Source organism: Malaclemys terrapin, chromosome 3 (genome assembly GCF_027887155.1).
Source record: "Malaclemys terrapin pileata isolate rMalTer1 chromosome 3, rMalTer1.hap1, whole genome shotgun sequence".
Classification (NCBI taxonomy): Eukaryota; Metazoa; Chordata; order Testudines; family Emydidae; genus Malaclemys; species Malaclemys terrapin.
The window spans coordinates 14,549,731-14,571,311 of NC_071507.1; the positions used below are offsets into that span (position 1 = coordinate 14,549,731).

At 38.9% G+C, this 21,581-nt stretch overlaps 1 protein-coding gene across 3 annotated transcripts in view; it reads left to right on the forward strand.

Moving 5' to 3' along the window:
- Positions 1 to 20,471, forward strand: part of B3GNT2 (UDP-GlcNAc:betaGal beta-1,3-N-acetylglucosaminyltransferase 2) — a 28,028-nt gene extending 7,557 nt beyond the window's left edge. For 2 of the 3 annotated variants that reach the window (XM_054022880.1, XM_054022882.1), the window contains exon 2: positions 17,884 to 20,471. In XM_054022880.1, coding sequence (XP_053878855.1) covers positions 17,893 to 19,086 — 1,194 coding nt within the window. In that variant the 5' untranslated portion in view covers positions 17,884 to 17,892 and the 3' untranslated portion in view covers positions 19,087 to 20,471. Of the gene's footprint in view, positions 1 to 3,455; positions 4,312 to 17,883 lie in introns of those variants that run through there. The other variant, XM_054022881.1, reaches the window with a different exon arrangement.
- Positions 20,472 to 21,581: the final 1,110 nt, after the last annotated feature.

Consider the following 21,581-nt stretch of genomic DNA (forward strand, 5'->3'; position numbering starts at 1 on the left):
CCTGTTCTTTGCCACCAAGATGATGGCCTTGATATTGAGGGCGGTAGATTGTGGAGGAGGGGAAAGTACTGTGATATGATACAATAGTTTTATTTTAAATTTTACAAACACATGCTTAGAATGACTTAGTAGACTTGTGCCTAGATTATTTCCAAGCATATAGAAACTGAGGAAAAACAATTGATTCTTTTAGACCTTGATTACATTCGATAATCATAAACTAATCAAACAGATTATAATTTTATTTTATTTTAAATTGAAAGTGGGGGGGGGAAGGATTAATTTTTACATTTGCTTGTGACTCTAATGTAATGCAGTATAGGCTGTATTCTGTGTGTTTCCAATTTTGGATGTAAAGTACGTGAAAGGCATCGCTGAGGAGGAGAAAATTTGCTTGCTCCATATTTAAAAATATAACTGGCGATCAAGTAAGTTTTGTTTGAACATGGATTTTTTTCTGTTCGTTTTTGTATTTGAAATTATCCTAAAGTGCATTTTTGAAGTCTTTGCATTCTTTTCTACTTCCCTCCAATTGTTTTATGTAATATTAAGAGCTTGACCATTTTCCCCTTCACAGAGTTTTATTTGGTAAATATGGCTTTTCTTTGTTTTGAAGTGGGGGGTTGATATTAATATTGCTGTTTTTATTTACCTATGCACCAGAATTCAGTGTCAGCACTACTTTGAGAGTAGTGTTTAACTGCAACTGCAGACCATGAAAGGGAAATGCATGATCAAAACAAAGTTTGTTTGTTTTTAAATGTCACTAATAAAGTGATAGCTTTAGTTGTGGGATGGGTGAGGAGAGAATTATTTAGACATTGTTTTAATATCTGATTAAAGTAGGTTAGAGCTTGGAACAAAAGATCGTGGTAGTGTATCTTTTAGACAAATAATGTGTTACTACTTCAGTCTGGCAGCAGAATTTCTTCTTGGCTGATGGCCAAAGTGAAGGTTGTTGCAAGAAATCTGTGTGCGTAATGTGCATCTTTTTTTTGTGGTTAATGGCATACTTCACTATATGTCTCAAAATGCACCTTTAAAAGCCTGTAAATAGTGAGCTTTAAACATTTCAAACTAATCGTAACTATTCACAGTTGGATAGTTTGTTGACTTCATGACTTCCTTAAGTATTTCATAATTTTCTTCTTTCAATATTTTCAAGTGAATGCAGAGTATACATGGTATTGGACTGAATGTGTAGGAGACTGTGGCCATGCCTACACAAGAAAGTTGCAACAGCTTAAATTGGTTTTTAAACCAGTGCCAACCTCCTTATTTCTGACAACAAAATTGATGCAAGTTAAACCTGGTTTTATCTAAAGTAAGAGTGCCCCACAATTTTTTTGCACTGTTTTAACCAAGTTGATTTAAACCATTCAAACCTTTAATTAAACTGGTGCAACTTTATGATTTGTCTCGCACTCTATTTGGGTAGAAATTTGAAGCCCGTTAAATCACAAATACAGCATTGTAAAATGGTTTACATTAGTTAATTAAAAAAAAACTTTAAAAGTGATGGATACATAAGAAAAAATATCAAAACATGTTTTATGACTTATTATAGAAAGAAAGTACTACCTGTAGGTAGTGAATCAAACTGATTCTTTCTGGTCACCATGTCCTTCAAGATTTTAGTAGAGTTCATCCACTCACACCTACTTTTTTATTCATAGTTTGGAAAAGGAAAACAAGTTTTTCCTGTTTTCTAAACTGCCAGTCATTTCTCAACTTTGAATGAATTAGTCATTGAACTGATTTAGTTGAATAAATTGAAATTAAGAAAATATTCTCCTTCGAGTGCTTGTCCATAAGTGCTGTATATACTCGATCATAAGCCGGTTCATTTATAAGCTGACCCCCTCCAAGATGGATAAGTAAAAATGGAAAATGTTTATGACCCGTTCATAAGCCGACCCTATAATTCAGGGGTCAGCAAACTTTGGCTCCCAGGCCATCAGAATAAGCCACTGGCGGGCCGAGATAGTTTGTTTACCTCGAGTGTCTGCAGGCAAGGTGGGAAACCTAAGTAAAAAAAGTGTCCCGGCATGCCAGCTGCTTATCCTGACAGGCCGGGACAGCAACTGGTGGGGAAATTTTTTTGGGGGGGAGAAGCTGGGAGTGAGGGGAGTAACCCATGTGACCACCCCCCAATGACCCTAGCCCGGGACCCCCACACTCTTCTCATCGCACCCCTTCCCACCTTATCTGCGGAGGGCCAGGGGAGGATGTCTCTGGCCTGGCTGGAGCTGCTCCGGCAGGCTGGGCAGTGCGGCTGCAGCCTGCTCCGGCGGGCCAGACCAGGCAGCGCGGCCGCAGCATGTTCCAGCGGGCTGGGCCGGGCGGCACGGCCCCAGCGGGCCTTGGTGGGCCGGGTGGCTCGGCCACAGCCTGCTCTGGGGGGCGGGGCCAAGCTGCACGGCTGCAGCCTGTCCGCCCCGGAGCTGCAGCTGCTTCGGAGGCTGAGGGGGAGAGCAGCATGGCCAGAAGCAGAGAGACTCTGGCCCTGCCTCTTCCCTTCTGGCTCTGCTGGCTGTGCTGTCTCTCCTTGCTCCCTCTCTATACCCGTTCATAAGCCAACCCCCTTCTCTGGTGCTTCCCTTTTTTACTTAGAAAATTTGGCTTATGAACGAGTATATATGGTACATTCCATTACTAGTGTTCAGGTGACTCATGCTGTTAAGTTTGCAGTGTTTTGGATATCTGGACATGCACTTTGAGACTCTTCATGCTTCACGTTGAGGGCATATAATGGCGGAGTGCGCTAGCCATTACTCGGTTCCTCTCGTCTCGGCTTTGAGACTTGAGTGCTCGCTGTCCATGTGACTGCCAGCAACTATTCTACCTGTGTAGTAGTTACTCTAGTTTTTAGTAGTTAGTTTGCCCATTGGCAAGTTTTTATTTTAGTGTTTTGGGGTGTTTTTAAGCATTCTTATTTCTATTTTAAATGTAGTTTTAGATCCAGAGTGGCCTCTTCCAGGTCCCCTAATTTCAAGTATTGCTGTGTATATCACAGAACAGTGCCCCTGACTGATGGACCCGTGTCTTGATGGCCTCAAGGAATTGTGTGTCACTGGAAGATGTTCAGTTTGCAAGTTCTTTAACTCACGTACGAGAGAGGATAGGGAATCCTGCCTGCAGATCTTAAAGACTAGAACTTTGAGGCCGGCATCTGACCTGGGAATCTTTGAAACACGCTTCCTTGTGTGGCCCCTCAGAATCCAAGAGCCTGGGAGCTGAGACTCACCAATATGTCAGTAAAGTCTAAGGAAGTGGTAAGCCAGGGAAGCATTTTCCCACTAAGAGCTTGACCAGGGCCTTCCCTTGACACCACTCAGTCTGAGCAGTTGCCATTGAAGTTCAGCTTCATCTGGGCACTGAAGCACCTCTAGCAGGGCTGAGGGAAGGTGGTACTGCCAAAGCCTCCATCATCGGCAAGAAACTCAGCACCTATAGCAGCTCATACAGTAGCATCAACATCAGCACTTCCACAACCTTCTCTGGTACTGCTGCCTTCTACACTGTGTGCTGTACCATCAGCCTCTGCATGGAAGCCTGAACTGGTGCTGATGGAGAAATCAGAACTGAGACACTTGTGCATCCCAGAGGTTTATAGCACTGAAGGAGTCAGAATCCACCCCTCTTACCAACATTGGCAGCTGTGTCAGCACCAAGACATCAAACTTCCTTGGCACTAATGATGCCCATAGCCCTATCCTCTACTTTGAAGGACCTGGCTCCTCCAGTGGAACCGGACTATGCCTCATTGAAAATGTCTGATGATGATAGTCTCAAACATATGCTCACCTCAAAAGTGTCCACAACATCATCATATATGGACTGAGACCTTACACTAGAGCTAGGTATTGGGACATTCTGTTATTAGAAAAAAGGCATTGATTTCTTAGACTCTAGGCACTGGGACCATATCAACCAGTTCCAGCATGGTCACTGGGGCCTGTGATACTTCCAGAGCAGAACTGAGCAATACAAGAGACTGTCTACTTCAGCATCCAGAGCTGACCCTGTGCCTCTGCAACCCCTGTTCAAGACCTCTCCTCTTCAACACCAAGAGGAAGAACCTGAGAAGATAGCACCCATTTCCACAGGCCATATCCTTATCTTTCCCAGATGAGGCAGTCATCTCTCCAGGTGCCCTTCAGGTGATTTCAGTGGCTTCTAGAAGATTCTTAAGAAGGTGGTGAAAGCTCTCAGAATATCCATGGAAGAAGTCCAGGAACAAACCAATAAGTTTGTGGATCTACTCCAGTCCTCCACACAAGAGAAGATAAGACTCCCTTAGTTGAATTGGTAAGCATTGCTAAGTTACTTTTTTAGTGCTGCAGGAAGATGGGAGTTTGAGAAATATTTGAATATGTGGAGGTGGAATTAGAGATGAAGGATGGTCTAATGGTTAAGGAGATTGGTGCATTCTCGGTTGTATGAGAGACTTCTGTGTGACCTGCATAGTATTTTTTTTAAATTGAGATTTTGCCTTTTTGTTGTAATGCATGAATGTCTGAAAGTGATTTAGTTTTTGTTCAGGGTGGATAAAAATCAAATATTTTAATAAATAAAATCAGATTTTTTTAATTGAAATTGGATTTTTTAAAATTTAAATTACTGTAGGTTTTTTCCTCAAAAAGCATTTTATCAAAAAAATCCATCTAAAGTTTTAATTAAGATACATTATAGCTCAAAGATATCTCATCATGGAATAGGGATTATAAATTCTAATTTTATAGTGTGAGACAATATATCCATATAATGTTTAAGGAAAGTTTTGTAAATGAGTTCTAATAGTTTATGGATTAGGGACCCAATCTTATGGGGTTTCAGGGGCTTCTGTAAAGATTATTTAGGTTAATCTTTCTATCTACCCAATGGGACTCATTGCTTAGTCTAGAAGGTACCATCTGAGATGCTTAGTTTTACAGTTCTCAAACTGTGGATTTGTGTTTTCCAAGATAACATGCTTGTTAACAGCAAAAATGTTTTTAAATAAATTGTATAGAGGTGAGAAATAACAGACCTCAACCCTATTGCCCTCTGCAAATTTGTGTACAGAGAGTCAATCCCTCACCTCTCTAAAAGAGCGAAGTTTCAAAAAGTTCAGTGAATAGAAGATTGTTGGGGGTGGAATAGATCTGGACAAGGAGAAGAAGTCTGGAGATAAATGTGAGAAGGGAGGGACAGGCAGTAGAAACAAAAGTGAAACTGTTTGAGCATCATATTCCACAAGTCTTGAGGTCTTTCTGAGTGTAGCTTTCATTGATTTGAGATCTTCCATACATTCTCTCACTAGAAGGGAAAACCTATAATGGCGGCAGGCCGTAAAAGAGACCCAGTTTGGGAATAAGAACCATTCAAGAAATATATGTTTGCTGCTGCTGATGATTTAAAGAAAGTCACACCAGTGAACTGGTGGAAGTCACTTAAGCACTTGGATTCAGAGACTGTTGAAGTGATCATCTCACTTTTAACAGCAGTAGCTTCTTCTGCTGGTGTAGAAAGAATATTTTCTTCCTTTGGACTAATTCATTCCAAATTGAGAAATCATTTGGGACCTGGAAAAGCAGGAATGCTTGTTTTTCTTTTCCAGATTATGAACAAACAGGAAAATGAAGGTGAAGACGACTGACATAGCTGCAGAAGCCAATATTTTAAGTTTCTCATGTTGACCTGGCTGACGTAGTCGATTTAATTTTTGTATTTTTTTTAAAATTTAGTTTAACTATTTTAGTTAAAAACAATTTTAACAAAAACAAACCTGTTTTTAAAAAACTTGAATGTTTAACTAAATTCAAAAATTCATATGCTTGTTTTGTTAAAATATTATATGTTTGCTGTTGAAGAAAAAATCCAGAATACATAATGTTGTTGTTTTAGTTAAATAAAACAATTTAAATGTCTGGTGACGTTCTCCTCCTAATACAGCATGGCAAGAAAATCCTCCAAATATTAATGATTAACCTGTTGAATTGGAGATAGTTCACCTCCCAATGTCTTCATAAATATCTGCTTCAATTATCTTTGGTAAATGAAATAACCAAACAATCATTCATTTTCTGATATAGCTGTAAAACTAATTTGAAAAGTTTTCAAAATAAATCACTTTAAAAATGTATAGTGTGTACCTTCTAAAAATGAAACCTACATCTATCTCTGAGTTGTGAAGGATATGTATTAAGGTTGTAACAACCAACAAGAATGCACTTTTATGTAGAGATCCATGATTAAATTGACTCTTCCTGACTAGTGATTTAAATCAATTTGATTTAAATCAAATCCACCCTGTTTTTGTTTAAAGAAAAGTTTTTATTTCTGTTTGTTTACTTTGGAAATCTCACAAATGTCAAGTATCTTTCTCAATACCTTTGCTGGAGAACTTCTGGGATGGCTCAGGGATGCTTATAGTGACTTCTGATGCTTTCTTTGAAAGAAGGAATGTGTTGAATCTTGAAGTATTCTTTTATCCAAAGTGATAATTAGGAATTAAAGTTATTTAGGTGTTAATATAAATCTTCCACCGTACACCGTATTTCAATGTTCTCAATCTTTCTGGTCCAAAGACTATATAGGTATTTTATACAAAGTGAAATGGGTTCAATGGGAGGGCTTGAGAGAGAGGCCTACCCCAGAATAGCCTATATAGTTTGATGGTTAAGACACTCATCTTTAAGGGGGGGAGACCTGCGTTCAGTCCCTTTTCCAGAGAAGGAATTTTAACGTGGGTTTCCCATATCCCAGGTGAATGCCCTAATGACTGGTCTATTTGGTATGAGGGGGGCACCTTCTCTTCCAGTTTTGTGAATCTAGCCCGGCATCTCCTTTGCTTTTATTAAGAGAGGTTAAAAATGCCCAGAAACAAAATGTTTAGTTTGATCCAAAATGTAACTTTTGTTGACTTTGATTACCAAAAATCTTTATTTTTGGTTCAGGTCAAACTGGATTCTTTTTGTTGTTTTTATACGGCTGCCAGCAATCTTAAAGGTCAGTGATACTAGAGCTGGGCAATAAAACACTTCTTCTGTTAATGTTACAGAAAGTATGCTGAGTGTAATCATATAATGGAATAACTTAGATATGGACGTTTAACTTAAATTTTTTTTTCTTTTGAGGGAAATGGGGTAAAATCTCCATTGTTATCCCTTCCTTGATGAAGTTGGTAGGAATAGCTAAAATCCAAGTAAGGTTTCTTCCTTAAACATCTGGTTAGTTAATTTTACTCTGGATCTTTGACCCCACCATCCCTTCGGTTTCTGTGCATCTGTGGGTTTCCCCTCTCTTTTACTTCTAAGATGGTCTTCTGGAATTCCCATCTCTCCATATATTATTCTCCAAATGGGCTACATCATGGTGACACCCCAGCTGAAGGACCCAAGACAGTTTTGCCTATAAAATGTCAGGAAAGATGAGAGCTATGATAAAATCAATTTTATAAATCTTGGTCGGGATTTCCCGCTAAGATTTTAGTACAGGATGGACTGAGAATTTAAATACTAACGGTACAGGGAAGTGATGGTACCAGAGTAAGACACTCCTTACATTGTCCTTTGGTCTCACTGATTTATGGAAGAGCATTGTGTTCCAGAGGGAGTAGTGTTCCATTCTCATCAGTGGAGGGATAGATGCACAAGCTGTTTTGTGCGGAAGAAGACAGATGTTTCTGCAGATGTCTTCCTGTCTTTGGAGGAGAATCTGAGTGCCCCAAACCAAATCTGAGAAGGCTAAAATGAGTGTGGTGAGAAAGAAATAAACACGTGAGAATACTAAAAGAAGTGTGTTAATCGATGAGAAATGCATAATATCCAAAGGGCAAATTAGTAAAACTAAGGTCCTGTCCACATACAGAAGTTGAACTGATTTAACATGTCACTTTTTAAATCCATTTGAGTTAAATCACAGTAGGCCCTAGAATGGACACTTAAATTGTTTTACATTTAGTTATACTGATTGAGCTCAATCAGTACAAGTCGCATTTCTCATCTAACAACTCTCTCTTGTCAGTGGCTTGGACATAAATACCTATAAACTACATCTAGAATAGAGATCCCCAGCAGAGGAATAAAAACAAATTTTTGTCTATCGATATTTGTACTGGGTTACAACTGCAAAATACTTTCAAAAGAATATGCAGTAGAAATAAGACTTATTAAACTCATTTTGTACTGAATACCTTGCTTGAGTATTGGGAAATGATTAATATAAACATAAATTACCTTTTTCCTGCTCAACCATGTACATCCCAGACAAGTAAAGAATGAATAAAGAATGAGTCCTCAGACAACATCTCACCATTTGCCCTAGTTTTCCATGGGCACTGGTCAGGCTGAGGTAATAAAGTTTAGGTGCTAAGAATATATGAATATGCAATCCTTAATATACTTTCAGGCACCAGGCTATGAGGTACTAAATAATCCAGAAAACATAATAGCATAGTATAAACTGAAGGGACACTTTTCATCTTCAGCACTGGTTTTAGTCTTGCTCGTCTGATTTCTAAAGGTAAAATAGTAATGGTGAAAAGGACAAGAAGGGTTAGAAACATTGGGAGCAGATTCTATGTGGGAAAGGATTCAAGTTGTGTGTCCTTTACATTGTAAATGTGTGTCTGGGGAGGGTAAGATTAGTTGCAAACAGGAAGAACTTTCATTTTCGAGAAAAATGAGGAACTCTGCTTTAATTCTGCTAGATTGTACACAAGTACGTAAGAGTTAGGATGTCTGTCCAGAGAGATGAATCTTCTAGGAGAAATTGAAATTACAGATGAAAAACTAATTTTGCCTCCCTAACCCCCTTAAAATTCTGTCCTTAGCATTTCCTTTTTACATTGTTTTCCCTCTGTGACTTCTAATTTCTGACGTCCACTTTGGATGACACTACTTTGTATTGCACCAACTCTTAAGTGTTTTGGCTTGCTTTTTTTAAAACTAAGATTCTGGCTAGATCACTGCTTCTACTAAATTTTTCAAAGGTGAGAACTGTTGGCTAGGTATGTGGTGTAATGTAGAACGTTTTATAGAGCGTTGGGCTTTTTTCCACAGGGGAGAGGGGCTAGTTTGGATAGTCACCAACTTAATAGTAGGGTAACCAGTCATTGTGATAGATTTGCTAGAGTAGTCAAGTGTTTAATTTACAACAAAAGGGGAGTGTATTAAGGGGTAAACACAGTTCGAACTTTAACCATATAACTCAGAATCAAGGTGTAATGAACTTAATGATTCAGGGTATTGAACAACTTACTGAAGAATGAGGTGGATTCTATATCTCTTGAAATCTTTAAATCAAGCAGTCCTACAGGTTAAACCACAACTTATTGGACTGCTGAAGTAATTAGTTGGTGAAATGTATGGCGTGAGGTAGGAGGTCAAACTAGTTGATTGCAGTGTGGCCTTAAAAAAACTATAAAAATTAAGTCCTTTTTGTCTCATTGCAGATTCCACAGTCACCCTCCCTAATTCAGAACTTACCGTAACTCTTCTCCCAAACTATTCCTTTTTTTTTATACCTCCCTTGTCTACAAGTTTGCTTATCACCATTTTAAAATATTGCTGAAGTACGTCCTTACTTTGAACAAAAGTTTGCTAAAAACCTTAATTCCTTCCTAGAGTACTGTGGTTTCTGTAGTTCCTTGAAATTTAGAAAAGGCGTTTAGGTAATCAAGAATGCTGTGGCCAGCTTTCTGACAATTGTCTCCTTTTCTTTCTCTTTCTCTTTTGAAGTTTTCAGAGCTGTGCCTCTGAATTGGGGTCATGGGTTATAGCTACCCTCCTATCAGCTTAGGTTTAGATGTTTTTCATTTAGTCTCACAGGTGTTAGTGCAGCCAGTATTCCTCTTTCTTTCTCAAGTCACCACCTTCACAGTGCTCCCAGCCCAAAGAGAGAGGAATATAGTTCACTACCAAACTTAAATGTACTGCCACTAAGCTACTATGCTAGCTGTTTCTCTTCTGTATTCTCCTCCTCCCCCGCCTCCTTTTTTGCCTGCCCTACTCATCCCTACTGTGCACCCTCAGCAGCAGATTGTATCTGTTTCTGCATGTAATACTTCCCTTATGAAACCAAAAAAAGAAGCTTGAAATGATGATTCAGTCACTGCTCCTGTTGGGTCATACAGAAACTCCAGAATCCAGACACAGGCCTGATCAACCCATGGACTTGCACTATTTTAACTAAAGGTGTGTTTTCAAAACAGTTTAAACGTTCGCTAAACAGATGGAAACTTGTGTCTACACCAGTCCTTGACTACTGCTGAAGGTATAGAATCTACTGGTTTTTCTTTCTTTTTTGCAGCTGGCAGCAGGGATCATTCTTATTTCTTCTGAGGTACTATCTACACTTTTCACTGACAAAGGTACACTGGTGTAGGTCCGTAGTGTATGTATCTTTTTATACCAGTGCAACAGGGCTGGTGCATTTTTCCTTGATTTGAAACAGTGGTAGATGTGTCTATGTTGTGGGTTTGCACTGATGCAACTATATCAGTGTAGCTACACTGATGTAAAAGTATCCAGTGTAGACAAAGACTGAGTCAGAAGTCACTGGCTTCCTCTGGGCTTACTTCTTGTTCTTCAGTTCTTATAATAGATTCTAAGGACAGAAAAGACCATTATGGTCATCTAGTCTGAATGGCAAAGGTTTTCCATGATACTAACTCCTCCTCTTCCTCACTGGCTCTAGTTAAAACCTCTTCAGTAAAGTCTGTCCACATGACCTGCTCAGATTGCTACTACTTAAGTATAAGTGGCAAAAAACACTGTTCTAGTACATTTTATGCTGCTGGAGCTATTGCTGCTGGCAAGCTGCCCGAACTCAAAATTCACACCATTAGCATTTTGGTCAGTCAGTGCAACATCAACAGACCAGATGGAAAACAAGAGTGGTCTTAAGACACAGCTGTGCCAGTTTACACCAGGGAAAACATGTGATGGACTGTGTTACTGGTTTTGGCGTTGTAAATCCAGTTCCCCTGGTTGGCTGGCAACCTTACGTCATCTTATGTCCTCAAGCATGAAGTTTTAAAATTGTAAAGTCTACTTAGTGTAACTGCAGTTGCTGTCTTTTATGAAACTTACTGAGTTACTTGTCAAAATTATAATCCTTCAGCAGTGAGTTCTACTGACTTACCCTTTAAAAGAACATTTTCTTCTTCCATTTTAAGTTTCTTCCCTTTTTAGTTTGAGTGACTCAGTATATAGTTGTTATCCTGTATAGTGAATAATACAGGAGTTCAAATGGCTCTCTTTCTTCTGCCTACTAAACCACTTTTTTGAAGAAATATGTATTCAAGAGTTAATTGCTGTAGTTTAAAAAAAATTGGTGATCTGTTTCTGTCTTGCAAGCCATTAACTTATTAATCATACTATATGTAAATTATATAGTTAGAAACAACAAAAAAGCAGTATGTTCATAAAATTTTAATTAAAAAAATTCTAATTTCCTTTATTAGATCTTTATTACTCAACAAAATATTTCACACAACTTGCATGGTTGCATGGAACTCTGCTTTTGAAAATAGCTTATGCTTATCCCAGAATGAACTATAACTGAATCTGTTTTGTCAATAGTGATTGCTGCTGGTGCCTGCCGTCCTTCGAATATTCTCTTCAGCAACAGTAGTATAACAGTAACTAAAATACATTGAAGTCAAAAGAAACACAGTGTAGGAATAAATAGTCAATTTTTGCACTGGAGAGAGGTAAGCAGTGGGGTCCCCCAAGGAGCTGTACTGGGATCAGTGCTGTTTCGTATATTCATTTAATCATGTGGGAAAGGAATGAACAGTGAAGTGGCAAAGTTTGCACATGATCTAGAATTATTCAAGGTAGTTAAGTTCAAAGCTGGCTGCAAAGAGTTACAGGGGGATCTCACAAAACGGGGTGACTGGATAGCCAAATGGCAGACGAAATTCAATGTTGATAAGTACAAAGGAATGCAGTTTGGAAAACATAATCCCAATTATTTATTTATATATAATGATGGGTTCCAAATGAGCTGTTACCACGCAAGAAAGAGATCTCTGAGTCACCACGGAGAGTTCTCTGGAAACTTCAGCTCCGTGCGCAGCAGCAGCCAAAAAGACTTAACAGAACGTTAGCAACTATTAGGAAAGGGACAGAAAATAAGACAAGATATAATGCCACTGTATAAATCCATGGTGTGCCCACACCTGTGTCTATTTCTCTTTGCCCCATCTCAAAAAAGATATAGTGGGACTGTAAAAGGTTCAGAGAAGGACAACAAAGATTATCAGAGGTATGAAACAGCTTGCATACAAGGAGAGACCAAAGAAATTAGGGCTGTTCAGCTTAGAAAAGAGGTGTGTGTATATGTGTGTGTGTGTGTGATCAAGAGAGAGAGGTCTATAAAATCACGAATGGTATAGAAAAGGTGAATGAGGAAGTGTTATTTACACTTTCCAACAATACAAAAATGGGGTCACTTGAAATTAATAGGCAGTAGGTTTAATACAGACAAAAGGAAGTACTTTTCCACACGATGCACAGTCAACCTATGAAACTCTGCCATGGGATGTTGTGGTGGGCAAAAGAATAACTGGGTTCAAAAAAGAACTAGATAAGTTCATGGAGGATAGACCCAACAATGGCTGTTAGCCAAGATGGTCAGGGATGCAACCCCATGATTGGGGCACCCCTAAACCTCTGACTGCTAAAAGCCAGGAGTGGAAGACACGGGTTGATCATTCCAAAATTGCCCTGTTCTGTACGATTTCTCTCACGCTCTCGTACTAGCCACTGTCAGAGATAGGATACCAGGCTAGACGGACCATTGATCTGACCGTCGGGCAGTTCTTATGAAATTTGCTGATGTGAATATAGATGGGGGCCAGCAATACTGACTATTAAGATTGACCAACATTTCCCATGATAAGACCCTTTTTCAGTTGCTTACCGTGTTGCCAGAGTTTAACCAGTTGGACGGAAATTATCCATGCTTGGTGTCTACCTCGGTTGACTGTTTTTGGAAAGTGTCAGCCAAAATAGTTTGGCCTTTTTCCAAGAACAAGGCTAGGGGAAAATATGTTGTTTTGCAATGCTAAAATTCTGGTGACCTTTTCTTTGAAAAGCTCTAGCCCTGCTTTGGAGCAGGGACTTTGTGTCAAGGATATACCTTTTGCTGTTCCTGTGAAAATCCATCATTTTTTTGGCTAAGTTAAGACTTGCGGGGTGGGGGGGAAATTGTAGTTCACACATGCTTAGTAAAGCACCCTTCCTTTCTGAGCCTCACCATTTATTTGCTGTCAGCAAATATCTGTAAAACCCACTGACAAAGTGTGCCACCTCCCTCTAGTGCTGGTCTACATAGAAGATAATCTATTATTGCCATCAGTTTCTCTCTTAGCTCAAGTGGCAAAGGTCTGTGGGGGCATTTCTAGAGATTCCAACTCTGCTGATGAACAATGGGTGTGTGTGTGTTAATGTGATGCTACATGATGGAATCTGTTTAAACAATTTACTTTAGTAAAATCCTAGGAAATTAAATACCAAAAAATTACATTAAAAGAACATTATGATTGCAAAGGCAAACACGCAAGCACTTAAAAGTTAGGGAATACCAGAATTAAGGTTGCCTGTGTAACTTTAATTCACTCCTCTTGTACATAGATATTATGATGCAGTCTTTAATTACATGATGGCTTACTATTTTTTTCCAGCATCCCACCTTAATCCGTGCACAAGATGGACCTGCTCTAGAGGTGAATCACGGTTGTGTAGTGAATAGAGCTGTGCAGGAACTGGAATTTCCATCCCATGGAAAAGTCACATTTATTAAATGGATTTGAGTCTGATTTAGAACGAAATGTCAGAAATGAGAAATTTTCTACAGAACAGAAACTTTTTTGAAAAATTCAGTTTCAGAAAAAACAGAATTTTTTAAAAAAAATTCTGGACCAGCTAACCCCCCGGCTCCCTGGCAAGCTGGCTGAAGAGCCCGGCAATCTCGGAAGCCAGCCACCTGGGGATGTGGCTGCCTTGCTTCCTGGGGAAGCCAGATTGCTTGGAAAACTGAGTAGTCTGGCATCCTGCTCATTGGGGAGCTTGCCAGGTGGGCACTCTGGGAAGCCTTGAATGTCTGCTGGGAGCGTGGGGAGCTGTCTTATTTTTTGAAGAAGTTGAAAAGTTTGTAATGAATGAGGGAAAAGATGGCAGGAAATGAAAGGATGGTCTCATAGTTAAGGTTGTGAAATGCCACCCTGGGAGATTGGATTCTATCGCTACCTCTGCCATAGAGTTCTTGTGTGGCACTGGGCAAGTCACTTAAATCAGACTTTTTACATGTGGTTGCCAGTTGGGTGTGCCTCACTTTCTGGATGCCCAACTTGAGACCATAGATTCTGATTTGCAGAAGTGCTGACCACTCACAGGGCTTATCTACACGGGCAATTTACAGCGTTGCAACTTTCTCACTCAGGGGGGTGAAAAAACACCCCCCCCCCCCCCCCGAGTGCAGCAAGTTTCAGCGCTGTAAAGCGCCAGTGTAAACAGTGCAGCGGTGCTGGGAGCCGCGCCTCTTGTGGAGGTGGGTTTTTCAGAGTGCTGGGAGAGCTCTCTCTCAGCACTCTGCTGTGACTATGCAAGTGCTGCTGGTGTACACTAGCCCACAGCTGCAATGAAGTACTCTGCAAAATCTGATCCGAGGCTTCTCAAATTGGGCACCCAAAATTAGTAGTCACTTTTGACCTTAATCTCTCTGTGCCTTAATTCCTCATCTGTAAAATGGGAATAATACCACCCCTATAGCCATACCTGGTGGGTGTTGTGAAAATAAATTCATTAATGCTTTTGAAGCACTCCGATACTATAATGAAGAGCACCATAGCAAAAGCCCATGAGGAAATCAAGAATTCTGTCTTCGGAGTAGGGTTTGAACTGTGTGGGGCCACACATTGAATGAGGAGAAAACAAAATATTGAAAAGGTGCTCATTGAGAGCATGGTCCATCCTGTGCACTGAATGAGGCAGGAGTCCCGTGAGGGGGGAAAAATAGTATTCAATAAAATAATTCAAGACTGTATCATACTGTATACACACAAAGGGGCGAATTAAAGTCAGACAGGCCCAGCCCTGAAAATTATTATGGTGGGCAGGTTTGGTTGTTGACTAGTAAACGCTGTGAGTTTTCCATTTGTTTCCAAGAGTGGTTTGACTTTCTGTGCTTGTCCTATTTTAATCCTATCATTTTTTCACTTACATTTTATGTGCAGCAAGAGTGAAATTTTCAAAGGAGAATATAAGTTGCTTACCATCCACTTTTAGATTTTTTTCCTTCTAATTTGGTTCTCAGTCTTCCAGTTTTTCAGCTGTCTGATTTAATTATCCGAAATGTAGTTCGCCTTTCATCCCTGAAACACATTCTTGCACTTCCTTATAGTGCTCATTTATTTCTTATTTGTCTGTTTTGGTTTCCATATTGTCAATCTTTGAGTCCCAAGCAGTTATTATATTAGTGGTAACTTGTGCTACAACTTCCCAGACCATATTGGAGGATAAATTATTTGTCTTCAGTGATCTCTAGCACAGTTTCGTTTTTTGTTTTTGTTTTTTAATACCTCATCTCTTTTGGATTCTATATGCATCAATGTAATCCAGCGGTTCTCAAACTGTGAGTCGGGACCCCAAAGTGGGTCGCAACCTCATTGTAGTGGAGTTGCCAGGGCTGGCATTAGACTGGCTGGGGCCGAGGGCTGAAGCTGAAGTACAAGTCCCACCGCCTGGGGCTTTGGCTTCAGGCCTGGGCGGGGCTCAGGTTAAAGCGCCCCCCACCCAGGGATGAAGCCCTGGGGCTTCAACTTTGGCTTTACTGCCCCATCTGGGGTGGCGGGGCTCAGGCAGGCTCAGGCTTTAGTCCCCCTTCCTGGGGTCGTGTAGTAATTTTTGTTGTGAGAAGGGGGGTCGCAGTGCAATGAAGTTTGAGAATCCTTGATGTAAACTATTAACTGGTATTTTGTGTTACTTGTGTAATTTGATGTACTAACAGGCACAGCAAGAAGAAGGTAGTAATGGGTGGAGAAAATTAGATAAAATATCTGGCCAACACATTCAAAGCTTAAAAAGTATTTGTTTCATTTCATATGATAGATGAAAATATATGCTTGGAAACAATATTATGTGATGGTAGATTATTGTTTTAAGACTCCTGCCAGAGGAGGGAAGAAAACTATTTGGTAGGTACTGTGTCTTTAAGTAAAGGAAAAAAAAAATCTTCTTGACAACCTTGAATAAGGTCTGTTCTATGGCTTCTCTTGTCTGACTCTGGTGCTCCCTCTGGAGAGGGGGATAGGAAGGGACATGGCAGGTCTCTCTCTCCCCCATTACATTGGCTGCTGCTAGCTTGGGTGTCCTTGTTAGCTCTTTAGAAAATGAAAGAAACACTATTTTTCTAAAATTTTTGATGTATAATTTGATATGGTCTTATGTTTTGGGTAATGTCCCACTTATGTTGGTGTCTCTCTAGAATGTTCATGTAGTTTGCATAATGTGGGTATTGTTAGGTAGGGGCGTTTGTGTATATTACACAAGTCCTTAATAGTGTTGACAAGCTGTTGCTGCAAGGTTTATAATGTAAATTGTTAACTCATTATTTTGTTTAGTTTTTTTTATAGGACTACAGAAAAAATGTGAAATTAGTTTGGGTTCAGTTATAGAATCCACAGGGCTCTTACTGTTTATCAGAGGCTAGTATAAAAGATATGTTTGAGGGAAAGGAGGGAGTACTAGTGAGTTTGGGGACAACATCCTGATGAGAAGCTCCGCTTACAGCATAGGGAAGGCACAGGAATTCCAACCAGCCTTATAGATACTTCTCATCTTTCATCTCAGCCTCTCATGTCTGAGAAACTCAAAGCTTTCATTCCCAGAATTGTCTAGCTGCTAGAAGGAAGAGGGATCAATTTCTCTTCTTCTCAAGAGCTTCCTGGGAGAGTGGCGGGGGGAGGGAAGAAGAGTAGTAAATCCTCCCTGCAAGGGAGTTAAGGAGGGTTTTAGCTACTTTCCTAGTGTGGCAACCAGAAGGATAGGGAAAGTGGCTTCCTGTACTGCCCCTCCTTTATTCTTTTTGGTAGTCCTTCTCTCCTACAGATTACTCTAGTACTACTTTCTGGTACAACTCACTTTTCTTCCCCAGCAGGAGAATGAAATTCAAAATTATAAACAAGGTTCACTGCTGCCTATAGGGAGCTGAATAGCAGCTTTGAAACTGGCCAAGCTTGTCAATTTCATTTGGCTTCTGCTTGGGAAAGCGAGGGGCAGTGACAAACTGTAGACTCGAAAATTGAGCTCTGCAGCGGTTCACATTTGGAAGGATGTCATAACCATAAGGGGTAGAGACTTAATTACAAAAAGACAAAAAACAAAAATAAACAAAACAAAAAACCCTACTCCACCCAACCTTATTCTCTCAAACCAACCCAGCCTTAGGCTCACCTTATTACCAAGGAAAAGCTTACCAACTGCTGAGGGCAAATGAGTTTTCAAGCCTTGATTATTGTATAGTCAAACATTTTACCTCATGTAAATCTTTTTGGAAAGAGATCACTTGCTAATAATTTAGATGCATGGTCAAATGCTTTATTCTGCTTTAGAAAGTCAAACAAAACTTTCCATCATTGCTTGTTCTCTTGATTGACAAACTTTCCATTTCTAATGGAACCAAAACCCCTGTAGCTGCAAGAGAGAGCTTGTATATTAGAGGGTGCCAAATTCATTTTTCATTTTCAGTGTGTAAATGTCAACTCTTGGTTTGCTGACTTTTGTACACTTTGAGGTTTAGAAGTGGTCAAAAAACCTCTTGTATTCCTATGAAATTAGAAACCTGTTTGAAAAAGATTGACTAAAATCTAACAGTCATTTTTCTTTTCAGATATGAGAAATGAGTGTTGGACGCAGAAGACTAAGGCTGCTGGGAATTCTGATGATGGTAAACTTTTTTATTTATGTGATTGTGGAAGTCTCCAAAAGTGGTGGTCAAGAGAAGAATACAAAAGGACAGGTTATAATACCCAGCAGCAAATTCTGGAGGAAATACACTCCTCACAAGGCCTATTGGAACAAACAGCAACAGAAGCTGGAACTCTTGTACAACCCCATTTTGACCTTGCTTTCCAATATGACTGTGGAAGAAACCTTAATTTCTAATACTAGTTTTCTGATTTCCTGTGACCCCGATCCATCAGTAACTTCAGAGGTTAATGACTTTGCAAAGTTGCCAGACAGATTTAAAGACTTCCTGCTTTATTTAAGATGTAGAAATTATTCATTATTAGTGGATCAACCAAACAAGTGCAAACATAAACCTTTCCTGCTGCTGGCTATCAAGTCACTTATACCACATTTTGATAGAAGGCAAGCAATTAGGGAATCTTGGGGTAAAGAAATAAAATCAGGGGATGTAACAGTTGTAAGGGTCTTTTTGTTGGGACAGACCCCTCCAGAAGATAACTTTCCTGACCTTTCAGACATGTTGAAATTTGAGAGTCAAACCCACCAAGACATTCTTCTTTGGAACTACAGAGACACTTTCTTCAACTTGACTCTGAAAGAGGTGCTGTTTCTTAAATGGGTCAGCAGCACGTGTCCAGATGCCCAGTTTATTTTTAAGGGGGATGATGATGTTTTTGTGAATACCCATCAGATCCTGGATTACTTGAAGAGTTTATCAAAGGACAAAGCCAAAGACTTATTTATAGGTGATGTGATCAAAGATGCTGGACCTCATCGAGAAAAAAAATTAAAGTACTACATTCCAGAAAGTGTTTATGAAGGTTCTTATCCTCCATATGCAGGAGGTGGTGGGTTTCTGTACTCTGGTGATCTGGCATTAAGACTGAACAATGCATCTGACCAGGTCCTCCTCTATCCTATTGATGACGTTTATACTGGAATGTGCCTTCAGAAACTTGGGCTTGCTCCGGAAAAACACAAAGGCTTCAAAACATTTGATATTGAAGAGAAACACAGGAATAACATATGTTCCTACACAAACTTAATGTTAGTACATAGCAGAAAACCTCAAGAAATGATTAAGATTTGGACACGCTTGCAGGATCCACACTTAAATTGTTAAATGTTTAAAGTAACATGCATAAGTGTCTTCAATTTATTTTCCAAGATTGGGTCTAATTTCTTCACTGACCCATTAAAACTCCTCTTTGTTTTCTCTTAATGGTTTTTAAAGTTACTTACCTTAAAAATCATTAGCTAGAAACATTTGTCCAGTACTTCTAAAAGTAAAAATAATACTAGAATAACAAATTTTTGAGAGTATGGCATGAAGACTTAATCCTAATCTTTCCACTGTCCTAGCGGTTATTATGTTTTAATATTTCATCTACAAATTTTAAAATAGACTTCAGAAGTTATAACTAATAATTCTTCATTGATTCATGGTTAGCTGTCACCATAATGTTGAAAGCATGGATTGCCCACTTTTCATTGCTAGTGCATCTTATTTTAATTGTGGTGGTAGAAACTGTAAACACTGACTTTTTTTTTTTTCCTGAGAAAACCTGTCTGTGTGAAATAGCATTTGTAACTTAAAAATTCAGAAATTGGGGAAGTCTAATTTTTACACAAAGTAAAAAAAAACTTTAGAAATTACACTAATTATTGAAAGGGTTTTTTGATTTCGTAACTCTTCCTCTATCCTATGCTACTCCTGAACAGTATTCTCTCATTCAAATGTGATCTGCTGTGCAAAATATGTCTGTCTGTATCTGAAAGGATACTAAATCTCTACCTTTTTTTTTATGATACTTTATATCTTATAAAATCACAATATAATTTCAAATGGGATAACATTTAAGAGCTGGACATGTATGGGAGAGGATAGCTTTTATGTTGGACTTTGCAAATAGGCAGATTTTTGTCTTGAATTTCAGTTAAGCTTTACAAATCAAAGTTCTTCTGTCACTCATTTTATTTACATGAAAGGCTGCTCTGGCCGTTCCTCGTTTTCTGTATTGGTGTTAAAAACAATCATCAGGTAGCTTGATTTGATATGGATAACTGAAGTCTGAAATTGCACATCACTCAGGAAAGCTTGGTTTGGATCTCTTCTATAAACTGATGATAAACTTAGAACAGTGTACATCATAAACGTTTCAAATTTTGAAAGTGAGATTTGGAAATTGCATGAAGTGTCATACAACATGTTTCTCAAAACTCCAGAAATCTTTTCTTGCCATATTTCCACATGTTGCTTATATGAGAATTTGTTCTAAGTAGTGATCCCTTCTGTGTGTGTGTGTATGTAGGAGTGCCTGTCTATTTATTGTTCAGATTGAAGACCAAAACATTTTCTTAAATATATTTGTGTAACATTTTATTTGTATACATTGTTGTCAGTCAAATATTTAAATAGAGCATGATATTTTAAATCTGTTGATGTAATGTGTTAAATACAGTTAATTGTTTTTGAATTTGAAAAATAAAATTGTGATTTAAGTTGTTCTCATGTGCCTGTTGTATATTCCGTATTTAATACAGAGCTGTAAAACTATCAAACACTTCACTGCATATTCAGTAACAAGCTATATTAAAGATTTTTTTTAAGACTATGATCAGTTATTAGTTTATTATTCAGCATATTCCTGTTTTAATCCTAGAATGCAACAGAGACTGAAGAAAGACAGATGTTGAATGGTAATTATGTATTAACTTCCTAGGCATTGTAATACAGGTAAGTTAAGATAACACTAAATAGTAAAGAGCAGGAATAATTTTTAATGACTTTTTTTAATGTCCTTTGGAAAAATATCATGGGGTTTGGAAATCAGACCCGTTCATACTAACCTCCATGCTTTTGAGCAGAATGGAAAGGGGATATTGAAAAGAAGCTTGAGATGAATTTAAAGCGTGGCAGTCAATCGGTAGAACTCTGGGGCTAGGCCAAGGGTCTTAGCATGCCTTAAAGCAGTGGTTCCCAAACGGGTTCTCAAAATGTTACAGGGGGTTCTCGGGGGGAAAAAATTCTCTAATGGCGGACAGAGTTGTCCCTAGGGACTCCGGGCAGCGTGAGGCCAGCAGCCCGGAGCCCCTGGACTTCCAAGAGCTAAGCAGATCAAAGCAAGCATATCTATCACACTGAGGAGATTTAAACTTCAAGACTCCTTATAAGAAATGGAAAGGGAAGCAGATATTTTTTGCTGTTCTTAAAATTAAATAGGCAGCTAGTATTGTTTTTAAAATCATTATGAAGAACAAGTTTAAGCTTTGTTTTCCTGGACTGCTCAAGACCTGAATGCTTGTTTAGGAGGAACTCTTTGAGTTGGCTTCTTAGATACCTTCATGCTGTTTCACATCTGATACTCCTTGATGAAACATAAGAGCCTTGTCTTATAACAAGCTTATTCAAAGTGATCCAAGATCTCACTTTTATAGCTTGTAAGAGTGTTGCCATTTTCATACTGTAATAAAAATACTGTAATTATAAATAATAATAAATAGTGTGTAATAAGCATGTCATAAAAACAAAATTTATATTTCCAAGATCATATGCTTTTATAATTTATGTGCAGGTAGAGGAGAAAATCGCTGGAAATATTCATTTTTAGGGGGTTT